The 17,976-nt window shown below is 43.4% G+C and overlaps 1 protein-coding gene across 1 annotated transcript in view; it reads right to left on the reverse strand.

Moving 5' to 3' along the window:
• The window catches only part of nlgn3a (neuroligin 3a), a 232,842-nt gene that overhangs the window by 125,344 nt on the left and 89,522 nt on the right, over positions 1–17,976 (reverse strand). Inside the window, exon 5 of the mRNA XM_070552687.1 lies at positions 6,207–6,356. Within this exon, the coding sequence (XP_070408788.1) occupies positions 6,207–6,356 (150 nt within the window). The remainder of the gene's footprint in view (positions 1–6,206; positions 6,357–17,976) is intronic.

Raw genomic sequence — 17,976 nt, forward strand, 5'->3', positions numbered from 1 at the left:
ATCAATCCCCCGGTTACAATCGCTCTGCGATGGGTCAATAACTAATTAAAGATAAGATCTGAAATGTATTCTCGTTCATTCTAACAGGTTGGATTATGAAAGTTGTGCAAATGGGGCCCTAGGAAAATAGTGGTACACCCTTTGAAGCAATAATTACCGTTACAGCAGCACAGGGCTAGAGCTGCAGGGGGGGATGGAGCCGCTCACTGGAAGCTTCCAAACAGTCCTCTTTAATTGGAACAGAAGTACCGCTGATTATACACGTCAGATTCCTGGAATACAATCCGTACGTCTTTTCCTGCACATTCATCTCCTCCTTCCTATCGGGACTTCTGCTTTCCAGTGTTTTATTTATTTATTTTTTTTTTTACTGTGACTGAAATAAAGATACAAGCGGCTGTGGCTCGCCCTGTGAAAACACCAAACAAAGATCTAAATTTAATGCACAGAACAACCCCTTCAATACTTGCACAGCTTCTGAGCACACACAAATGGTGCAATGTAAAATTAAAACTAATTATTAGTCATTTTCCCTCTGATTGGTGCCATTCAATCAGAGATAATTTGCTGCCATGTATCCTTTTTTATTCTTCCTGATAAAGAGCAGCAGAAATGGTTTTGGGAGGGCTTGCCTAGTGGGTTGCTGTTCCTGGGAGCTGTGTTAAGTATTCAGTACGTGTGTATTTCAAAGGTGTCTGCTGCATTTTTAAAGAGTTATCCACATCGCCGAGGGGGGTGGTGGGAGAGTTGTATTATTGTCAGAAAGTGTGGCTGAAAATGACTCGTCCGCTTCATTTAAAACAGTTTTGCTAAGATCTGTCAAGAATGAGGGGTGCCAGTTATTGCTATTTTGCTGCCCATGTGGCTTAATTTCTTAGTGCACCCACTATCTGCTCCTCATCATCAAATCCACAGAGCACGTCACACCATGTGCACATGTATAAGTTCAGCAGCTCTGAGTCATTTGCACTTTGAAGAGTCAAATTGGTGTGCATGTTCCACAGTAATTATCCCACAGGGAAACACTTGGTGTTCATGCTAATAAGACCTGGATATGAAGCTGCTTTTGTTCAAATGTTTGGTGATCTTGGGGTTTTATTCTGAAAGTAAAACCACAACAACAGGAATGTATGTGCATTTTAGAAAATGCAGTGATAGCAGCTTTTTTAAGTGGTGAGCTGCCTGTTTTTATATAGCACTTTATAAGGCACAACCCCCCAAGCCACTTAACAACAAACCACTCATTCATCCATTCACACACTTGGGGTGATGAGCTGGTGATCGTAGCCACAGCAGCCCTGGAGCTCACTGACAGGAGCAAGGCCTCCATACCAGGGGCGGATTTAGGACTGAAGAAGATCCGGGGCTTAACACACACACACGCGCGCAAACATGCACACGCGTGCACACGTGAAACGCACTAGTCAACATCATATATATATGTCTTGTACCACATCATTTTTAATCTGAAGCTACATATTTAGCATATTCAGGGCAGAGTATTGTTCCTGTTAGTGTTTAGTGTGAGATGATAGTAAATATTCCCTTTCTTTCTCCAACAACTTTACCTGATAGTAAGCTAACTTTAGGCAAACCAGCAGCACAACAAATATTTTCAAATAAGACTCACAAACCTGAGTCAACACCAGTCTCATCAAAGCTGGGGTTCTGTCGTTGTACTTTTTGTCTAAAAAACGTCCTTATGTCCATCTTCACTCATGCGTTTCAGGCAGAGAGTGTGGAAGAAGCCGGCTGCTGAAGGGCTTCTTCTTCAGTGGTGGAGGCTCAGGCAGGCTGTATACAAACTACGGCCAGCTGCTCCCTCTCTGTTGGACTTTGGTACTGCGCATTACTTCCGCGATTTAGATCCGGGGCTTTCCATGAAAGATCGGGGGCTTCAGCCCAAGTAGCCGGGCCTAACGCCGCCCCTGCTCCATACACTGGAACCACCGGTCCCTCCGACCACCGCCATGGGCCAAGGAGGGTGAACTGTCTTGCCCAAAGGCACAATGGCTGTGGCAGACTCAACTCTTCTGCCACCATCCTTTAGAAGCAGGGCCTTGGTGTGATCTGCCGAAAAGCCGAGGCTGAGTGGGGAATTGCCGCTGACACCAAACCATGCGAGGTAGCAGCAGTAAAGTAACGGTCAACGTAGGCTGGACTTGGGGCTTGAAGATGAATGACAAACATGACGATGCACGTATGCCAACAGCTGGCCACAAGATTTAGTTAGCTAACGATTGACACACATTATTTTAAAAACATGTGAGAAAAAAGTTGGCCAAATATTATTTTCATGAATGAGTGGCAAATTGGGCCAAAGCTAAGTTAAACTGTCTTGTTTTCAAAAGAGTGACGTGGGAAACTTGCATAATGAACTAAATCAACTCTGTGCATTTTTTTATTCTGAGATGGCGGCCTGATTAACAAAAGCTCACCCAGCTGCAACTTGGGACTTACGCAAGAGGTGATCTATGAGGCCAGCGGAAGCCTACAGGTGGCTCATCTCTGCAACCATATCACGGAACTGCTATGTGAAAGGGACTAGTGTTTCATCTCTGGAAAAGTTGATAAATTAGACTTTTCATGACATGTCTGTCTTGTTTCTGTGAAGGCAACAGTGGTTATATCCCTTTGTTCCTTCTTCTGAGATGCGAATACCGGTATCTTTCAGGAGACGGGAAATATTTCACCATGAATATGTGACACAAGAAGAAAGGCTCTTTGAGAACCAGACGATGTATGCCCTTGCAGTCTTTTCATGAATATCAGCAGGTTTTCCTTGAAGCACAAATATCTGTGCTAAGTGTCTGTGAATAAGATACAGGAAACAAAACCCCAACCTTTAGTGAATTTGGACTTTGGTTTTTTTATTCGATTTGCCTAAATTATTTCCTCATTAAGAAGTCAAATTAAAATTGATTGTATTTATGTATTTATTATAGCCTAAAACCAACCTTTCCTCCTTAGATTCCATATTCATGGAGCAATGGGGAGTGAAACAGGGATTTACATTCATCAGGATGCTAGCTGACCCCAAATGAAGCTTTCAGAGGAAGAAGAAACATTTTTTATAAAGCGCCTCTCAAGATAAAATTCACAAGATATGTAACAAGAACAATACAAAAAAAGGACTATTATAAAAAGTAAAAATGGGAGAAAAAGAGATAATAAGATTAGAAATGTGAATAAAAACGAGCTGCCGCCATCTTGTCGCTTCATCCCATCCACCAGACGAATAGGGGGCCCTGATTGGCCCACAAAGCAGATGGAGCGCTGTGACTGGCCCACCATTGTGCACTAATCACAGTGCTCTTTTCAGTTAAAAACCCCTATAGGGAGCTGTGATTGGCCAGCCGGAATGCTGCGGGTGTTCCAATGGAGTGTTCCTAGACCAAACTTTGCAAGGTGAGAATTTGGTCTAGTTCACTAGGCTAGCTCAGCTTAGCAATGTTCCTGAGACGGGAGAAGGAGGAGCGAACAAGAGAACTGTCATGAGAATCCAGGGTGAGAGCTGGGTCAAAGGTCACACCAGGACTGACCAAGAGAGTCTCTGACTTTGGGAACCAGCTTGTCTGGGGCACAGATGAGGACCTCAGTCTTATCTTCATTCAGCCTCTTTTAGCTGAAAGAGCCCAAAACAAACAATCGGCCTTCTGTTTGCAATGGATTAAGTCTGAACCTGTAGGCACACACATAAACAAAGCAAACAACAGTATAGAATGACAAACATACCACTCCAGTTTTTCATGTTGTTGGACTTTACGAGTGAATATCTTCACACAGCGCAGTGCTAATTGGCCCATTATATCCCGATTTTCTCTCTGGCCTCGGTTTTTATTTGGTTTTATACGAGTGTGTCTGTAGCAACACTTTAAAGCCGTACTGTTGGGAGATTATCAGGCCATGCTACAGCGATGGACATTATCACTCAACTACATGCATCACTTCTCCTCTGCTTATTGGTCAGAATGGCTGCTGGGGAGCTCAGCACAAGAGCTGCTTTGTGAGTGTGTGTGTGTGTGTGTGTGTGCATGATGTGTGTGGTTTGTTTTTGCCTCATCTCTCTGCCTGAGCCTGTAGTGTGTTTGATGATGTGAGTACCAGTGTGCGTGTGCTCTGAGTGTTCGTCGGTTGGGTGTGCACGCTCGCAGGATGACATTTGGTGAAACGTGGCAGCGAGAGAGGAAACATCTGACTCATAATTGAAGTGCCATGAAAGAAATATGGTCATGAATCTGCATTAGGCTTATGCACTTGGCTTTAAACCAGCGGCAGGAGCAGGAGGCGGCATGCTCAGCCTGACTACCTTCCCACCCTGAAGGCTGATTACAACGCTCAAAAGGATACTCCACAAAAATGACAGAGGAAAACACGGCGTATTCAAGGCGCGCAATCCTGATAACAAAATCGATAGGCCGTGGCGCTCTCATCTCCATCAAAAAGAGAGTCTCAGGATGAATGTAGCTGTGCCTCTGTGATTCACCCAAAGCAATCATCTCAATGTCCTCTAGGATAAAGGGGCACTCCTTCTGCTCTTGACGAGGAGCTCCACCTGCAGAAAGCTGAGGCAGACCGCTCTTTCAGGAAGACATTTCGTTTTTTCAAATGTGACCAAATGTTAAGTAAACATCGAAACACATCCGTCCTCCTAACAAGCTCTTCTTAAGGAACCAGAGTCCATTTCTGCTTAGTGGTTCCTGTTTCTGCACAACTGCATGCACCTACATTAATTATCCTGACCTTTTGACCTTTGGGCTTTTCCAACCCAGGCAACAAGAAGCATTTAGTAGCTCCTTGCTTTGTCCCCCTTTGAGCTCTAATCAATAAGCTGCACTGTCCCTTTGGGCTACATGTCTTCATTATGATGAACATGGGAGCTGTAGTTCATTTCCATTCAACATGCAGCTCCTGTAAACAGTAACACGTGCTCGGGACCAACGCACACAGAAGGCTTCCATTATTTATCTTTAGCTGCTGATCTAAAATGAGCTTGATGGATAGTTTGGGTTGTAGCCAATTGGTCCAGTGGGTCAGAGGTGAGGAAGTTCTGAAAAGGTCAGTCCATCACCGGACCAACATGGAGACATCCATACGCCATCTCACTTCCTTGACTCAATTTGGAACGGGCAGAAACTCCTTCCAGAAAAATCCCAGGCAGCGTTTAAACCCACTCTGCCTCATGAATAAAACATGCAACCTTAAACTGGATTTATGAATAAAATACACCAATTAGTACCACTTATTTCACCTCACTGAAGTACCCGCTCTTTAATGCCAACAAACTCCCGCTAGTGCATGCTAGTAAATATCCGATCATCTATCGCAAATGTCAGACTAACTTTACTGGAACTGTAATGAGTTCTGACAAGTTCCAGCATGTTCCTGGAATCGGTTCCTTAGATTAGGCTTTTCTGTTCTGGTGCTTTTCTGAGACTGCAGCTGGCACCGCAGTTTCTGCGTGGAGAAGGTGCCATGCTGTCACATGTCACATGGCATGCTGAAGACAGCACGTATCACTCACGGCATTGCTTCTGTTACACAAAATATGTCGTCTTAACAAGATGAAAGACTTCATAAAGTCATGAGGGGATTGCGGTAGATTTGAAGTTACACTTTGACTTCAGGATAAAAGCTCAGATAGTGTTGAAAAGCCTAAGATCCATAGAATAACAGGTCAGAGCTTTTTATAGAAGCAGTAACAGAAAAACAGCAGTGTTCACAGCTGTGATGACTTATGTGTGAAAAAAATACATGATTGATAATCGGCTCCCTCTCAGGAGGGTACGTAAAAAGTAAAAGAGCTTTGGTCGGTAGAGCAGATCCAGTCGTGTGAGTCAATCTGCAGCCAAGCCCAACCCCTTCTCCTGCATCCATCCAGCATCACGCCCATCTCATCATCTCTCATCCTCATTACAATAATTTCTTCATTTATTCCAAATCCCAAATACATCAACAAACCCACATTCAGCAAACTCGGTTACTTTGATGGTGATGCATGAGCACCTGCATGCTGCATGTGAGCATCACATCAACGGGAAGGACAAGATAAAAAAAAACAATCAGTTTTTCACTCTGCCTCATTTAGAGTCCATGTGACAATCAGCAGAGCTCATTACACCCAGGTGCCCTACAAAGATGCCCCAGAAAACCGTCCTTAGCGGAGGAGGTGAAGAAGAAAAGGAAAAGAAGAAAAATGTGCTTACCGAGTACTCCGACTCGATAGTTGAGCGTGATGACGATGACGTTCCCGTAGCTGGCCAGGACACTTCCGTCGATCATGTTTCCTGTCCCCTCCATGTAGGACCCTCCGTGGATGTAGACCATCACAGGCTTGGGCCCGGTGTCTCGTATGTCTGCAAAAGCGGCCATCATTAACACATTCACATTGTGGTCCGCCCATTCTGATCAAGGGTCAGCTCAGACACATACAGCAGTCACAGCACATGGCGGCCACAAACAGAAACCCCCCTCCCAGATACCAGCTGTAATCACACAGCCTGCTAATGGAAATGGATGTAACGCTCTATCAGATCTGCTCCATGAGAAACAAATTAATGTCCAGTCCACTTAAACTCTATTACAATAATTGGCCATCTTAGCTTTAAAAAATGGTGGCTGGTCATTTGTGTCATATGCATCACACCGCTGGGTTTGTAAGTGGTTGCCTTCTAGAGCTGTTACTTCCTAATATAGACATGCACAAAGCCATTAGGGAGAATAAAGAAAGAGGTACTCTGACACATCTCCTAAGCAAGAGGAAGGCTAATCTGGCTTGACAGTGATAGGGGAAAACGCACTGGCTAATTACACAACGCTACCTTGCGCCTCCTTTCTACACAGCCCTATCATGCTGCAGCAATTTATTTGCACAGTCCTGCTTGGGAAATGGCTGGCAGTTAAGATGCAGTTTTGGTAAAATTGTTGTTTATTTTTCTCCCAGAGGAGGGTTTGATACCCAGCTGGGGCGACACTCCAGCCAGATAAAGCAAATCCAGCGGTAGACGGGAAAGAAAAAAGCCTCTGTCTGAGGAATAGACTGAATTACTGACTGGCTAGCTCGAGCTGGGAGACAAGACAAGAAACTCTCTCTCATTTTCACCCCCCCCCCCCCCCCCCACCCACCCAGGGTTCTGTGTAGATTCTCGCTTCCCCCTCCTTCTCTCCTCTCCGTTCCCCACTTTGTATCACTTTCCCTTCACAGACTCTCCCTGTTTCTCTCCTTGCCTTCTCCCTCAATCTCTGTCCAAGTCTCTGCCTTTCCTCTCTCCAGAGTGGTGAGAATGAGTTTGGGGGTGGGAGAAAGCCGAACATAAAGATGGACAGCAAAGAACGGAGGAAGAAGAAGAAGAAATACCGATATAAAAAAGCACGAAAAGGAAGGGAAAAAAGCAATGAGTCAGATTTAAAAGGGTGGCATTGTATTCTGGTTGCTATGGTGACTGAGAGCCAAAATTCAAAATCCTGACGAATGGCTCTGAGCAACATCCTGAAGAAAACAGGCTGCATCGATTTGCAGACACTCGTCGTGACGCTTCCACGTTAGCATGTTTAGCACAACAGCACTTAAGGTGATTTATGCAGGGATATACATTGTTTTCAGCCCGGATTCAGGAAGCATTTTGTTATTATTCCCCTGGTTATTCATGGCTCTGTTAGGTTTAAAAGCAAAGCAATAACGTGTATATGATGTGGAATTATTTATGGCTCCCTTTATCTTGCTGGTATCTGAGAAGGCTACACAGTGAAATGTGATTTATAGCTGACAACTCCTCTAGACACACACTTATCTCAGACAGGAGGAGGAGGAGGAGGGGGATGCAGAGGGTGAGAAAGCATGAAAAGTACAGTGAGAGGGGGAAGGTGGAGCAGGAAGAAAGAGGGTAGAGGAAATCCTACACACGCTCTTCAAACAAATGGGCCACAGATACAAAAGGATGACAAGAGAGGGAAAGGGAACAGGGGGCAGAAATACAAAAAAAGAGAAGATTAGTCATGTCAATGTTATCAGTCACCTCTTTTGTTGATCCATATTGTGTCACCATGACAACAGTTAAATCCCTTTGGAAGAGCAATACAAAACACTGGAGCTCCTCTCGTTCTAATCTATTTATTGAGTTGGTCTGATGTGGAAGGTGTCGACACAGATATGATATACAATTCTCACGGACACCGATTCTGATGCTAGAGGAAGGTATACATGCAACAGATCCCAACTGGATCTTGGTTCACCAAGGGGAAGGAAAAAAATCAACAGTCTTTAATGGATCCATCTGCTTCTGGCGTGCAGCAAAGCAGAGCCCCAAGGCAATACGAGGAAGAGCTCATTTTAACGAATTACCCCAGTCTTTTATTGATTCCTGTGAATTGCCTAATCTGGTGAAACAGGTGACTAATATGTCTCCTCAAAGATATTCCTAATTGTACTTCGCCATGGGGGGCAAATACATGATTACATGAACAGGTGTATTTATAGTACCAGGGACGCTGTAGTAGAGAGAAGCAGAGATATATTTATTACACACAAAGGTTTCAATAAAACTCCATGCAGAACAGTACATTCCTGTGTTTTGCTGATGAACAAAAACTCATAAAATTGTGAAGGATGTCAAAAAGTGACTTGAACATAAGAAACACGTGTAAATGACTCTTTCTGTCAACGAGACAAGTGACATCATGCAGGACTTTTTGTACAGTGACACAGACATTCATACAATCACAGCGTTCATTCTGCTAGCAGTAGTTCTTTGCAGCAGCATAGAAGCAATAGAAGGTTTTAAAAAAAGAATGTTTAAATGCAATCACTGCTAGTTATTCAACTTCTAACATCCGCCAACGTGAAGACACATTCTGCCTATGTTGTCCTGTAAAAACTGAGAAGTGCAACGAGAACCAAGATGGACATTAATGTTGAAGCTGCCGACAGCGGTTCATCAGGGTCACCATGGAAACAACACTTTGTGAGACAGAACCACCAGTAACCTGACACAGGGTATGCTGCCAACAGAAACAAAGCTTGAAAGTAAAGGTTGTGTATATAATATGAGTTAGTTCAATTTTTTTTATTTCTGAATCAAGAGTCCGCCAAGACTCTGATGGCCATGCTTTATTACCATTTGTCCATCCATAGTGTTTTATGTAGCACGTGTACCATGTTGAAAATAACCCTCACATTCAATTTTTATAAGAATAAAAGCTCTATGAGATGACAATAACCACAAGGATAATAGTAACTCCCACCAGGGGTAATCTGTGCTCGGTATCGGCTCATGTTATTCATTTTTTAATGTGTCAGGATCGGTCTGAGAAGTAAAACTGGACCGATATTTAAATAATTATATTTTTCCATCTTGTTTGCATTTCTGGGTGATGATGTAAAATTGTTTAGTGACAGTGATGATAATCACCTCAGATCGTAAATGTGTGACATCGCCACAGTTACCTGAACATTTTATAGTAAGATACAAATCATGAAACTTAAGCATCAATTTAAAATATCAGAATTACAGCTGTGAAATCCACCTCTGCTCTATTACTGCAAATGTCAAAGTCATGTATGAGAAAATCACATTTTTGTGGTATAGATATATTTTCTACGCTGTTTAATATACTAGAACAAAAACTTACAGTGCATTATTCTCCATCGAGTCACAAGTTTAGTACATAATTTATGTTTTTTTTTTCTAAAGCTGCAGGAGAGATATGTGGAGATAACAGGGGGATATTTATAATGGTGCTTTAATGCTTACGCACCGACACCCTGAACAACCTAGTGCATAACTTCTCTCTCTTTTTGGACAGCTGGGACAGTAAGGCCCAGGAACTCATCACAGGGCATGAATTTTAGAAAGGGCTAAGGGGCACAACCTTTCAACAGTGCCTCTGGACTGATCGAAGTGTCAGAGGGAGGCATAACTCAAGCCAGCGCCAAGCCTCTAAACTGTTGCTGCTGCAGGTAAAAACCACACCAGGAGCGCTCGGAGCACTCCTTCCTTTCCTCTGCCACCTCATTTTCTTTCTCCGCCTTCCCGTCCACCCTTTTTTTGCCCTTGGTTCATCGCTGCGGTGGAAGCAGTCAGTCATATATCTGACGCTGAGAGCTCCAGAACCGGCCTTGACACCGCAGAGTGGGACAGGACAGAGCTGAGTGGAGATAAGTGTTGCGGCATTCACTGTGTCAACACTTGGGGAAACACGGTGGCTGTCAGCGGCTATCAATGGGGTCTGAGGTGGGAGGGAAAAGGGTGACAATGTCCTGATGTGGTGAGACGTGACATGTACCCTACTGTAGGGCTCTTGTCAGGCCAAGCTTCACGCTTCCTTCCTGACAAGTCCATTACAAGCTATGTTCACATTTAAGAAGCATATAATAAATCTTGGAAAGCCTCTTGTAAAGTCAGCAAATCACACCTCAGCGACTGTCCGGGCACAACTCCCTTAGAACTCGGAATATATACTTAATACGTAGATTATACTCACCTGAATGTATTTGTACTGTGTGACAAGGCTTTTGGGGGTGGGGCGAGGGGTGTGTGCTTGAAAACACACATTAAAAATGTCACTTCTGGACACACGAGGACCACTGTACAGTAGCTGCTTTGTGTTAAAGCTTATTGTGATCGACTGAACACTTGCCTTTTGGAACCGCTGGACTCTAAAGAGCAATGGCGGCTGGCCAGTAGAGGGCGATAGGGTGCCGCCCTCCCAGTTTTCCCCAGTGTTTTTAATTTTTGTTTAAAAAAATAAATAAATAAAATTAACAATAATCACATGTTCTAAGTTAATTGTGTGTTTTGTAACAAAAACAAATCATATATATATATATATATATATATATATATATATATATATATATATATATATATATATACAGGTGCTGGCCAGTAAATTAGAATATCATCAAAAGGTTGAAAATATTTCAGTAATTCCATTCAAAACGTGAAACTTGTACATTATATTCATGCAATGCACACAGACCAATGTATTTCCAATGTTCATTACATTTAAATTTGATATTCATAAGTGACAACTAATGAAAACTCCAAATTTGGTATCTCAAAAAATTAGAATATTCTGAAAAGGCTGAATATAGAAGACACCTGCTGCCACTCTAATCAGCTGATTTACTCAAAACACCTGCAAAGGCCTTTAAAAGGTCCCTCAGTCTTGTTTTGAAGGCACCACAATCATGGGGAAGACTTCTGACTTAACAGCCGTCCAAAAGACAATCATTGACACCTTGCACAAGGAGGGCAAGACACAAAAGGTGATTGCTAAAGAAGCTGGCTGTTCGCAGAGCTCTGTGTCCAAGCACATTAACAGACAGGCGAAGGGACGGAAAAAATGTGGTAGAAAAAAGTGTACAAGCTCTAGGGATAACCGCACCCTGCAGAGAATTGTGACGACAAACCCATTCAAAAATGTGGGGGAGATCCACAAAGAGTGGACTGCAGCTGGAGTCAGCGCTTCAAGAACCACCACGAGGAGACTCATGAAAGACATGGGATTCAGGTGTCGCATTCCGTGTGTCAAGCCACTCTTGAACAAGAAACAGCGCAAGAAGCGTCTCGCCTGGGCCAAGGACAAAAAGGACTGGACTGATGCTGAGTGGTCCAAAGTTATGTTTTCTGATGAAAGCAAGTTCTGCATTTCCTTTGGAAATCAAGGACCCAGAGTCTGGAGGAAGAGCGGAGAAGCACAGAATCCACGTTGCATGAGGTCCAGTGTAAAGTTTCCACCGTCAGTGATGGTGTGGGGTGCCATGTCATCTGCCGGTGTTGGCCCACTCTGTTTCCTGAGGTCCAGGGTCAATGCAGCCGTCTACCAGGAAGTTTTAGAGCACTTCATGCTTCCTGCTGCTGACCAACTTTATGGGGATGCAGACTTCACCTTTCAACAGGACTTGGCACCTGCACACAGTGCCAAAACCACCAGCACCTGGTTCAAGGACCATGGTATCCCTGTCCTTGATTGGCCAGCAAACTCGCCTGACCTTAACCCCATAGAAAATCTATGGGGTATTGTGAAGCGGAGGATGCAATACGCTAGACCCAACAATGCAGAGGAGCTGAAGACGACTATCAGAGCAACCTGGGCTCTCATAACACCTGAGCAGTGCCACAGACTGATCGAGTCCATGCCACGCCGCATTACTGCAGTTATTGAGGCAAAAGGAGCCCCGACTAAGTATTGAGTGCTATACATGCACATTCTTTTCATGTTCATTCTTTTCAGTTGGCCAACATTAGAGAAACAAACATTTTTTCATTGGCCTTTAGAATATTCTAATTTTCTGAGATACCAGATTTGATGTTTTCATTGGTTGTCACCTATAAATATCAAAATTAAACGTAATAAACATTGGAAATACATTGGTCTGTGTGCATTGCATGAATATAATGTACAAGTTTCACGTTTTGAATGGAATTACTGAAATATTTTCAACCTTTTGATGATATTCTAATTTACTGGCCAGCACCTGTATATATATATATATATATATATATATATATATATATATATATATATATATATATAGGTGAGAAGCTCTCTGCTGAGCGGTGGAGGCGACAGAAAGGCTGTGGGCTGTGTTTCAGTCGCCCAAACAGCACGGAAGCAGCCGGCCAATTGCTGACAAGAAAATCAAACGTTAGGAATGGGAATGTATCCAATCAGTGTCGACGTCGATTCAGAAGCATGATGGGCGATAGAGCTACTGCCCAAGGCTTTCGTTGGTGTTCGGTAGAACTCGGCAGAGTCTCGACTACTCCAGCACGTTTTTGGTCGTGACGCAGACGTAATAGACATGGACGCCGCCAGTGAGCCTACAACCAGCATGGATACCGGATCTCAGCAGCCACTGAATTCAGTTCAGTCCCTTCTCCACTATCCGTTCGAGAGGAGAACTATGGTGGAAAAACTTAATGTCAAAGAGCTTGGACCAGATCAGCCCGACGTAAAGATAAGCCAGCAGGAGGAGGAGAGAGGTAAACTGTACACACTAGGCTTCTCCCGAAATTGGTACACCAGGAAGGCTTGGCTAGCTGGATGCAGTCACCCTAATGCTTTATTTTGCTTTCCGTGTTTGTTATTCAAAACGGCTGGGACAGATAAAGCATGGATTGAGTCAGGAGTTACGGACATGAAACATTTTTCTGAGAAGGTGAAGAAACATGAGTTATCCCGGGCACACATGGACAACACGATGAAGCTAGCTATGCTTGGCAGAGCTAACATTGCCATGCAGCTAGAGACGTGGGGCACAGACTTGCAGTGAAGAAACACAAGGAAGAAGTGGATCAGAACCGGCACATTTTGTCCAAGAGAGAGATGTCAACACAGTGTATGAGCACAAGGATGACCTCCTCAGATTTTTCCAGATGATCAGAGACTCGGATGACTTTGATCCAATCACTGAGAGAGAGGCAGGAGGCTTTGTGAGAATGCTGGAGGAAGAAGATTTCGGCTTTCTGCTGGCATTGTGTCACAAGATCATGCCACATGTGGACATGCTGTTCAACCAGCTGCAGAAGAGGAACATTGACTCTGTCTACATCTGACAGGGGTCATCCAGAGCTTCACCAACAGCATGCAAAAGATCAGGTACATACTTGTTTATTTAATATTATTGTGATGAAATTCTCCAGTATGTTAGTTTCACAAACAGTAATGTGGATGTGGACCATATATGGTCATGTCATTTTATGTGCAATTTAATGCAGTATTTTTCAACCTTCATCCACAAGGCAGCGTGCCAATAGTCAGACACACATGGATTAATCCCTTTGTCCAATAATGTAAGGCAGGAAATAAAAGAGCTGTGCTTAATTCAGGAAATAGTGAAGTTGTGCACAAAGCTCAGAAAGCACAAGTTTGTTTAAAAAAAAAGTAGCACAGCCCCACCAAAAATATTTTTCACCAGCCGCCACTGCTAAAGAGACTGTCCAGATCACAATAACAACAGAACTTTTATGCTAGGCTTTAGGCCACAGCAAAAAAGGGGAAAACTACAGGAACCGTATAGCTGTTAAGAGCGTGTTACTATGAATGTACTCAGCTCTAATGCCTCCTGAAGAGGTCGACACTAAAGTGTTTCCTCAAAGAGAGGAGAAAAACAGAAACCATGAAGTTAAGCAGCAGGTTTGATGTGATTGTTCTTTGTAACAGCCCCTATGGGTCATAGACTATAGCAAAAATAAATAAATTAAACTGCACCTATTTAGTTCATTTCTGTGTGTGATGTCCTTTACACGGGTGACATCTTCTATGACAGGAAACCCAAGCCTCCAGCTCATCCATGCTCCACGCTGCCACCCTTTACAGTCTGGTGCAGTAGGTCTATCATTCTGTGTATGGACAGAGCTACGACTTCAAAGGAAAACAATGACTGCCCAAAACATTAAAAAGTAATGCATTTTTATTATTTCAGTTATTCTTCTGTATTTTTTAATTAGTCCTTAATTATTTGCAGCTTAAAAATATTTAGAAATCCACATAGAGCAAACCTTGAAGCCAGAGAAGTTTCTAATTCTGCACATCGTCAGAAGTGATGGGATGAGCAGAAAAGAAGAGTGCCCTACAGCGATGTCAGACTTCACAGTGTTCCTCCTAAATCCTGACATTTCTGAGGAGTAGGTATATCATATGTGCCTGTATATAATCTGATCATAGGATTGGGTAGACTATATGGAAAGGAAATGTGTGTGAGAACATGCACCGCTATGAATACTGACATACGGTAAATGTAATGGGAGGAATGACCTTTGAAGAAAGGTGACTTCTTGCTCCCTGGCTGCTGTTTGTGTGTTAAATATGATGTTGGCAGCAGAGCACAGTCTGTGAATGCACCAGGCCTGAGAGAACCGACGGATGTGGCTAGGCTCTGTCTGAGTTAACCCTCTGGAGGCAGGCGTTGCAGATTTGCAACAGTTAAAACCTACCTACCTGCTTACTCCACATACGTATTTCATGAGCATTTTTTTTAACTAAGAAGTACCGCTGAAGGACTTAGTTGTTCGTCCTTTTATCAAAACTTATTTAGAGCCTGAGAGGGTTAAATTAGATGTATGACACAGTGACTGTCGTACAAAGCTCTCTGGCTTGGATCGGGATGAGAGGAGGATGCAGCAGAGGTGCTGTCATCTCTTTGACTCAAAGGAAGCAGCTTGCCAGTAAAGGAGGAAAAACTGTTTAGTCTGTTAAGAGCTCTTACACTGTCACAAAAGTAAAAAAAATAATAAGTGTTGACAACTTTACACCGAGACGGACCTTTAGAGTAGGCGTGAAGTGGTCAATCAAGGTAAGTTAAAGAAAAGAAGATTTAAAGACATTTATTTTTTTACAAAGTATTTCTTGAACAATAGGATAGAGATGGTGGTGGACTTCAGAAGGGGATGCTTACATCCCTCCTGCCTCAACGGAGAAGCCATTGCTGAGCTGGCTAGCTTCTTCACAGGTCTTAAATCATGCAAAATCCACCTTTTGGAGCTCTTGACCACGTTCAAAATGGTTTTTGGCTTCACGCATGCTGTCTGCTTTCTCAGCTGTAGCTTCTCTTCAATTCAGTTCAGTTTATTAATATAGCACCAAATCACAACAATGACCTTCTCAAGGCACTTCACAAAATAATACGTTCCAATTGAGTTCAGTTTATTAGTTAAGAGTAACTAAACCCCAAAATAACTTTTTTTTTGCTTATTAACTTTATAATTAGATCTTTACAAATACAATCTTTCTGTTTCTGTGCATTTTTAACATGTTAGTGTAAACTTGATTAAACCTAGAATCTAAAAATGTCTTAGTTCTGCTCCGTGTAGGTTGAACAATGGTGACTGCATTTGAAACTTGTGATTGACTGGGGCTGGTACAATTTCACATCATCGGTACAGTCTCCTCCCACTTCCCCGGCATGGAAATTTCCCACACTTGGCCATGCCACTCCGTGCCTCCTGGCAACGCCCACTTTCATAGCATTTTTCAAATCTTGACTAGGGGTGGAGTTACATTTTCTGATGGTGTGCAGTCCCTCTTTAAAGGTTTCCTATAAAAGGAACCCAGTAGAATTCAATGAGCCACTGACTTATTGTATTGGAGACTTTACAGCAGTCCCTATACTAAGTATAGCAGATGGCTGAATGGGACCAGTTTGCGTCATCATGCCCGGCCCCTCCCATTAGATGGAATTTTGCATGGGAATCCGACCTCCCCTTTACTCTCTCCAAATAGCTAGCAGAGGTTTTAAAATCCACAGTTGAGAAGACGTGATTTCTGTCTTACCTAGTCTGCACTTTTGATAGATGGATTTTTGTCTGTACATGGTCTTGCTCAACCTTCGCCAGAACTGGGGTGGGTTTTCAGGTACATTACTTCATCAAACTATTTAACCATTAAAATCACTCAATGAATAGCCATGAGCTGTGAGGAGAACCAAAACGCTTACCGCTAGCCAATAGCTGAATGACTATCAAGTTTGGAAGGTGAGCTTCACGGCGGGACTTGGACAATAATTCATCCCAGCCTGTCCCTGTCCGAGTCATGTATATGTGCGTGTGCATATGTGTGTGTGTGTGTGTTAATGGCTTATTATCCAACAGAAAATGGGGGTGGGGGTGGGGTTGCACTCGGTATTGCTTTGCTGCAAACACTGTTTTCTTCTCCTCTGTGACTCTCAATGCTTTACAGGGAATCTAAGAATATGTAATGGGTGAAATTCACATGAGTGGGGGCAGTTTTCCATGGAATCCAAGCATGTTAACTCGGGGTTTGTAAAATGTCCCAAGAAAATAACTTATCCTTAGTCCATAGTGCCAACAGTAATATTTTAATCATGTATCATCTATTCTTGCTCTGGAAGGTTCTAAACAGCATGGAAAAGTTCCTTTAAACCTGCAGACGACCTCTGACCTTACATGTGTCACACACACATCCAGGATAATTAGGGAGGCTGTATTTCATGAGAAGACTGAAAAATGCCATACTTGAATCAACTGTTCTTATTACTGATGCATGTGGACAGCAGCCGGACATCTTCTCTAGCAATAAAGGATCTACACAGAGGCTGACAACTTTATGGACTCAGCACACGGGAGGCAACATCTCCTGTCCTCCATTCATTTTCAATGAGTCACGCGCGACAAAGCGATAATTGTGGGTCTCTGTGACGAACCTCGTCCCTTCGGTCCGTCATCCCATCTTCCCCTGAGCCGTTGTCCTCACTGCAGAGGATCTAGCACCAGGGACAGCGCCAGGAGTGGCCTGCTCACACCTTCCAGTGCCCCAGCGCCCTTTCAGAACCTTGGAGAGAGGCACGCCGGCAGAGACACCAGCTGATCTCCATCAGCTATCAAGCGGCCAACAGGCTTAAAAGGAGAAACGCACCAGACGTCGAGGAGATCCTGGATTAGCCGGAGATTCTCCTTAGCTCACGGACACTTTCGCTACCGTTACCAGTCGGGTTTAAGGCTGTTTACACCGTTCATGCTGGGTTTAAGGTTGTTGATAGAGATCCAGGAGTAGCCTGAGATTCTCCCTCGCTCATTTGTGTTAGGATCCAGGATTAGCCTGGGTACCTTCGGAGCGTGTTTTCACACGCCTTGTTAAGGGTAAAACCTTCGTGGTGGTTTTCTTTTTATCCCCATAGGACTTTTGAGCCGGGGATATTTTGCGTTGAGGTGGTTGTCATTTAAGTTTGGCAGAAAGCCTTTTTCATAAGCAGTGAGACTGCTTATGTTTTTAGTTTCCCTATTTATTATTATTATTAGGACACTTTATGTTAATAAATCCTTTTGTTTTTACTCTAACCTCCTCGTCCTTTATACACACACACACCTTTACACCTATTTTCTTGTGTTAGTCCCCTCATCATCCTAGACCTGCAGAGAGGGGGCGTAACAGTCTCCCTCCTACCAAGCGAAACGCAAAAAACTTGCATGTGAAATTTTGCGCTCGTGCACGTGTCGTGCACAGGCGACCCAGTGA

Source organism: Nothobranchius furzeri, chromosome 1, assembly GCF_043380555.1.
Source record: "Nothobranchius furzeri strain GRZ-AD chromosome 1, NfurGRZ-RIMD1, whole genome shotgun sequence".
Classification (NCBI taxonomy): domain Eukaryota; kingdom Metazoa; phylum Chordata; class Actinopteri; order Cyprinodontiformes; family Nothobranchiidae; genus Nothobranchius; species Nothobranchius furzeri.